This window comes from Montipora foliosa, chromosome 1, assembly GCF_036669935.1.
Source record: "Montipora foliosa isolate CH-2021 chromosome 1, ASM3666993v2, whole genome shotgun sequence".
NCBI classification, from domain to species: Eukaryota; Metazoa; Cnidaria; class Anthozoa; order Scleractinia; family Acroporidae; genus Montipora; species Montipora foliosa.
The window spans coordinates 54,600,519-54,608,018 of record NC_090869.1 but is presented as its reverse complement, the minus strand read 5'-3'; the positions used below and the strand labels follow the sequence as shown (position 1 = coordinate 54,608,018).

Below are 7,500 nucleotides of genomic sequence, written 5' to 3'. Positions count from 1 at the left end.
ACTCTATCTCCAAGCATCTCAGTAAGTTCTTAGGTACTGTTTATAAGACTCTGTTTAGGTTTATGAGGAAAAAGTTTTCCCTGGTAAGAGGGTAAACTTGAGCGATATATGAGAAAAAAGGTTCCCTGTTTAAACGAGTCACTGATAACATCACCTCAACTTTGATCAGAAAAAGGAAAGGAAAGGAAAGGAACTTTATTTAAGTGTCTAATCATCTAGCGCTGGAGCACTAATTGGGGACACTGTAATTTAGAATAAACAAATCAACGGAAATCAAATCAAATTTTGGTTTTTGAGGAGAGAGAAAAACCGGACTACTCGGAGAACTCGGAGAAAAACCTCTCGGTGCAGAAAGGGAAGAAACAAACTCAACTCTCGTATTATACCGAGTCTGGTAATCGAACCCGAGCCACATTGGTGGAGGCGAGTGCTCTCACCACTGCGCCATCCCTGCACCCCGTGTCTAGGCTAGGCCTTGGCTAGGCGAACAGAAATCTGTAGTTGGCAAAACGTCGACCCTGTAGAAAAGGTTATTCTTCTTTCAAAAGCCGAGACAAACTATTCTTCTTCGGGTAAACGCCTCGCCGTTCTTTGAAAATTAAAGGTAGGAAACGTTAGCGACCCTAGATATTTCAGGTAATTTTTATTTTGGCGACCATTGTGAGTCACCAGCTCTCGTAACGCATAATGTGATTGGCTTACAATACCAAGCAATACCTGGTTACGAGAGATGTCACATTACTGACCATTGGGCCACTTTTATGGGAAAGTAATCTCTGGTACACAAGTCAGTGCAAGTGAACGATAGTACAATGCGATTCAGTAACGTGCTCATCACGCAGATGGTCAGATCAAGGTCGCATATACTGTAAATCTAGATATAAATCTTATTGATAAATTCACACAGAGGGAATGATCCATCACTGCGGGAATAAATCCAACAAACAAATAAACAAATAAATAAATAAATAAATAAATCCAAATACAAATAAATCCTCTCCGATACCGTCACACTCACTCACGAACGAGGTCGAGAGAGGAGGCTACGTCGGTCCGTGCAGCGATCATATACATTTGCAAAACTAGCTAAACAGGTAATTGATCTAAAACAACATTTTGACTTTGCAAAATTTAGATTGGGTAAAGTTATTGATTAGCTTGTTTACAGCAAATTGTGACTTCAACTGAGCTCCGAAACTGTCCCGGATTTTTTCTCGACGGCCACCCTTGGAAGAATGTAGTACGTATGACTTGAGACATGCTGTTAGTTCTGGTCGAGTCCTGGATTCTTGCAGTAATTCTGACCACATACCTGAATAGCTTCGAGTTTCTCCTCATACTTCACCCGCCTGATGTCGGCATTTGCCAACATGGACGCGATGCCACCAAGGATTAATCCAAAGAGGGGCTTCCCAAAAATCATTACAAAGCTTGCCAGGGCTAGAAAAATGTAAATTCAAGCTAGTTATTATAAATTGGCGAGACCACGCCCTACATTGACAAGATGCTTCGAGTGAAACGTAAAGACAAGGCTTCAAAAAGAGACCTTGTGGTGACTGCTTGTTTAAAATCCACCTTTAAGGTGATTCCTCAGAAAAAAAGGTTGTCGAACGATCTTTTTTAAACTTTCCCTGAATGTTCCCTACAAATCCCTGTTTTGAAAACTACAATAAAAAAGATATGTCACCGTGCTTGCTTAAGAGATATAAGGGGCCAATCTTACCCCATTGATGCCTGTACTGATACTAATCATCCAAACATTTCACCAGCTCAGGGCACATTTTGCGGTAGCTAAACGAGATGGTTTTTTAAGTAACACTTGAAAAAATACCCCACAGGTAGAAAGTCTAGAGCATATGGAACACTGTCTTACATAGTTTATGGAAAAATCACTCAACTTAGAACGACGTCGACTCAAAAAGTTTCTCGAGTCGCTGTTTTTAAGATCATAATTTACATCCCTGGGTAAGGGGCTTTGTGTACGTTTTTAGCTATATATTTTTTTTCCTTCCGATAAATTAAAAAAAACAAATTCTTCTAAAGGGAATAATTTGTACACCAAAATTATGAAATAAAAAATATAGGTCACCGAGCTCGTTTAAGAGTACACCACCATCGTACCTGTCTATCTCGATTATCGTGGATCCAAACAACAAAATTCGCCATGTTCTCGGAATGCACGTGCTTATTCGCAAAGAGTTATGGTCATTCACAACTTCTCTCACGTTTTTTGAGAACTGTTTCAGCGTGTATGATCGACTTACGCTATATTTACAATGTTACAAATTTGACCAATTTGTAAATATTGACACACCGAGTGCGCAGTACAGGATGCGCAGTGCAATACTGAGGTATCACCTTAATAGCTTAGTGACCCTTGGTTTGGACATAACTTCTCTTTTAATCTTTTGCCTGTTTTTTTTTCCTAAATAAAACGACAAACGGCCTTACAAGCTTCAAACCCTGCATAAATACAGGTCAAATCATTCTTCTCTAAAACGGAACTCGACCTCCCGCATCTTTTCAAAAAACTATTCAGTATGATAGACCAACGGGGGGTAAATTTGCGCTATTGGGAGGATTTTGCAAAAACCCATCCAGTTTACTCGATTGATTCAAACGATTTAAAACTAATGATAGAGAAAGAACTTTTCACTGTTGTCGAGAAAACATTAAGTTGTGGAATTGCAGAGGACGAAAAAGAAATTTATTTTTTTTTTATTGCTTTGCGGTGTTTGCCACTGCGGTGGCAAATTCAAGCTGCAAGAAAAAAGTTCACCCGATCTAAATTAAAGAAAGCGCAGAAGCGTTGGATGGAGAAAGTTTGTACTAGTAGTCACCTTGATACTTGCTTATCATAGAGGCCGACAGTATTAATGACAGAAAGAAATCCTTACCCATTTCATACGTGTTATGAGCGTGGATATCTCCATACCCTGTTGTCGTCATCGTCGCCACAACCCAGTAGAATGAAGTACAGTAACGAGCGAAGGCTGGCGCTTCTATCAGGTCTGCAATGACATTACATTTACAAATATGTGTCAAGTGTCTGGGCGAGTAAACCAAATGACAATGCTTGCGAGAAACTTGCAGAGTAGATCAGAGTTCATTTCATTTCATTTCATTTCATTTCATTTTACTCATTGTGTCATCAAGAACAACGCAGTATTTGAAAATAAGTATATAACAAAATATACTGTAAATAACTACAACACATTACGTAAGTTATTAAAATAATAATTATTGTTGGTATATACTTCACTCAGTGATCTTGGTGTTTCAAGCAATCTGATTGGTTCGCTATCTCGGAGTAATTGAGCATTATTCATTCTCAAACTCATTAATAATTCATAAAGTCAACTACAAATCACTGCATGTATACCACATCACGTGCATGTGTTTGGATACCCAATGAAAAACAATATACCACTCTCCAGTGAAAGTGGTATATACCACTAAAATATGCACAATAACAACTTGCACAAAATCAATGAAGCATAGCGCTCCCCAGAAGAAGTGCTTACTTCTTGAACGAAATTCGACAGCCAGTAGTTGAGACTGCATGCAGACGTCTCTGTAATGGCCGTATCCAAAGTTTGTACTCCTTCTTCAAAGTCTTTCGTGGTAAAAAGGCCGCCGGGTTCCAAAGTACAGGACTTCCCTAATCGATTCTGTTTCCATTCCTCGAAAACCTTACACGATCATTTGGTTTTATAAGTTGTTGATTTCGGTACTGCGTTATCAACACTTTTCTTCTCATCCACCACACTTTTCGGCTGCCTAAATCTCTCGAAAGACTTTGTTGCGGTATACATCCTGACTAAATCACAACTGAACTTGTTAATGCAACTTTCACATCTCAGAATAAATCAAATCGCATCATAAATGCAAATTAATTAAGCGGGTGAAAAACATCTTTGATATTGAAATTATCCAGGGAGGAATGTTAGATAGCAAACAATTCTAATTGGAGAAGTTACTTCCAAAACTCGTGCTTCGTGTGTCATTGGGGTATCCAAACACCTCAAAACAATAAAAGCTCTCGGCCTACGGCCTTGTGCTTTCATTTGTTTCTCGGTGTTTGGATATCCCGATGAAACACTTGCTCTCGTTTTGGAAATAGCACCTCCCTACGGAGTGAATAATGCGTGATCCAAACAAAAAAAAATGGCCGGCGTAAACTCGGTAGGATTTCTGAATCGGAAATATTGAGAATACAAAATTTGGCCTGAAAGTTTTCAAAGATAAGAAAAGAGTTCATACCTTTGCCAACGGGTGTTTAACTTCGTTTTTCCAGATAATTATTGCCGAAAATTAAACAATCTTTACGCCAACAATTTGTTTCACTCAGAGTAATTATATACCTGGACTTTCACTGAACAAAACGAATACTGTGATTGGTTGAAGGCCACGTGCCCCTGATCAAATTTAAATGGCCCGACCGGAATACAATTTGGCAGTTGCTGCCAGCGCCGGATGTTTTCCTGTGATGGTTGAAGGGAATATTTAACAATTATTCGCCGAAGGCGAAGTGATTATCGATGAATATTCACCGAGACGAAGTCGAGGTGAATATTCACCGATAATCACTGAGCCTGAAGCGAATAATTGTTTTAGTATAAATACACAGGTGATTATTTCAAAACAGAGAAAAAAAAATCATTTCAAAGCGAAATCATCTTCACTTACAGTGGCAAAACGACTACTGGCAGCCATTTTGTCCGTCGAGGTGATTATTGGCTGATAATCCGAGATAGCGAGCCAATGAGAGCACGCGATTTTGTATAATCACCTGTGTATTCATACTAAATTAATATATTATTTGGCATTCATTCAAAAAGAAAAGAAAAGGACCCAAGAAAAGAACGAAGAAAAGAAACAATTATGAACAAATATGTCGCTCCACAAAAAGAATATGCTATTAAGTAAGAAGATATATTTTGAATGTTTTACTACACAAATCAATATTTTCGCTTTTCTGTATGTCCAAACGTAACGAGATAAATAGATTACTTCATAGAAAGTGCGCCGTACGGGGTTTTATGCACGAGTTGTTTGTGTCAAAAACCCGAACGAGCGAGGAACGAGCGAGTGAGGGTTTTTGACACAAACAACGAGTGAATAAACCCCGTACAAAGCACTTTCTATGTCGTAAACTGTTTATTACACATAACATGAGAATTTTCATTAAAATAGTTTTCTGAACGCGAATTATAAACAAAAACTCACTAACAATAGAACCAAATGCAAATTTAATTTAATTCAATAACAAAGTACGATTTGCACGATTTGCACGAGATGCACGAGTGATTGGCATGGAAACGCCTTTACGCTATCGTTGATTGGTTATACTTTCACATGTGAAATAGCTGTACGCAATTCTGATTGGCTGTATAGGCTTTTTTCACATGTGAAAATAAAGCGTATAGATTTGTACAAATGAGCTTTATGGAATGAAATTCTCGTGTTATGTGTAATAAAAAGAATTTCGGACCTTGAAACTTTGAAAATGTAAATTAAAAAAAAAATAGGCAACTCAACAGATTCTCTAAACAAAAAAAAAAAAACAAATTAAAATCTTCATGTTTTTTAATGCCAGCTTGCGCAGAAACCTGTTGTTTGCAATTGAGTTTTCACGTGAGGGTCACGTTAAATATCTCTATCAACGCTGAGTAAACTGAATGTAAAAATTACCTTGTTGGCTGATCCAGGTGTCGCTCTCAGAGCACTGATTAAACGGGCAGGCACAGTAAAACCAAGCACAGGCGAACACATGGATTACAATAATTAGCTGGACAAAGAACTTGCTTAATCGCACTTTCAACACGCTGTAAAGTCAAAAAACAGAAATTTGTTACTTTTTCATTGCTGGTTCTCAGTGAGAAGAGAACATTTTTGAGAAATGAGGCAATAATATTCCGAGCATGCAAGGACTGAATTTCGCATAATTCCAGAATTCATGACAATTTCATTTTGGGGGGCAAAGGGACACTTTGTGACGCTGATAAAAAATAGTCGAGCATCTAATGACGTACATTTCCGGCTAAATATATTAAGGAAAATTAATTTCCTGCTATGCAAATACTCAAATCAGCATTGAATGAGGTAAGTATGGTGAACATATTGAACGAAATAATGATTTGTTAACTACGCTATTACTCAATAGACCCTTTGCATAAATGGCGCCCAAATTTGAATAACAATACTTGATACATCCTTAGCCTCACATTCATGAGAAAAATCCTCTGTCTTGAAACATAAACGCGAAGCTAAGGATGTATACAGTATTGTTACTAAATTTTTTATGCAAAGGGTCTATGACGTTTTCAAAGATGGTAAAATATACATGGATAACGTCGTTAGCGATGATTGTTATCGTTCAGGTAGAAGAGGCTTTTCATCTAACCTCGCTTGCTTGTAAGTTCTTTTGGTAAAACCAAACTCCGACTCTGGCTTCTGTTTGATGCCCCTTTACCTTCCAAGGCCTTGACTTAACGCTGTTTTAGAAGTCCCTCCTCCACGTAAATTTGTTACAGTAAAAAACCCACAGAGCCCCCTACCACATACATTATGACCGTTCCCTATCATTCGTAAGACGTCAATTAGACGTTTACGTGGGATACAGTGATCAAAGCACGCAAAAGGCAGCAGCTGTAAAGAAAAATTCTAGAGCCTGTCACAAAAATCCTTGGAACAGAACACCGATATACAAACCTGAAACTTTTGCGGCTCACACTCCCCTCACACTGTTGCTTGCCCAACACGAGTTTCTGAGCCCATTTGGCAAAACAACATTGTGGGAGGGCAAGGTGTTTCAATAATTTTGTCCCGAGGGCGTATATTACGGGTGTTGTATCAGCTCAAACCTCTTGTTTCATTTTTACAGTTCAGACCAGTTGTTACTCAGTGTACATTATTTATGATCTGTAATACAGACGAATAAGTTGGAGAGGGTGTTTTTAAATGTATACCTGTTGTGGGAAAACGGAAAACGGTAAAAGCACAATAAGTAAAACGGCTGCATATGTGATATGGGTGTACGAGACTTAAAGCTATTGAAATTACAGTCAAAAATTTTAATAATTTGATTTGACTACTTTATTAGATTTTTTTTGGTTTTTCCGATATTTGTTTTACAAATTTAAGTTTAGGTTACGCCGCAATACTTCCGATTCGTATCAGGCGAGTAACTGATCAACTTATCAACTTATAGTTCGACTTGTCACGTTAACTGTCACGCTTTCCTTAACTTTACTACAATACTGTGAAAACCACGAGGACGTCTTTAGATGCTTAGACTTACTCAGACTACTATGAAAACTACGAGATGCGCGATAGTCAGTTGCGCATCTTACGTATGATCAGTGTCATTCAAAATGGCGCAGAAAATGCCGACCCTTGAAACCACAGGATACCCAGGATTATGAACTGTTTGTGGCATTAAATCGTATTTTAATTAAGAAGGCATAAAGCGACGAAGACCCAAAAGCCGCGTGAATA

General features: G+C 38.2%; 1 protein-coding gene across 1 annotated transcript in view; it reads right to left on the bottom strand.

Annotated features, from left to right (window-relative positions):
• Window positions 1-7,500, bottom strand: part of LOC138001467 (uncharacterized) — a 181,506-nt gene that overhangs the window by 9,615 nt on the left and 164,391 nt on the right. Inside the window, exons 39-41 of the mRNA XM_068848086.1 lie at window positions 5,695-5,828; window positions 2,898-3,011; window positions 1,313-1,440 (exon numbers count right to left, since the gene is read on the bottom strand). Of these exons, the coding sequence (XP_068704187.1) occupies window positions 1,313-1,440; window positions 2,898-3,011; window positions 5,695-5,828 (376 nt within the window). The remainder of the gene's footprint in view (window positions 1-1,312; window positions 1,441-2,897; window positions 3,012-5,694; window positions 5,829-7,500) is intronic.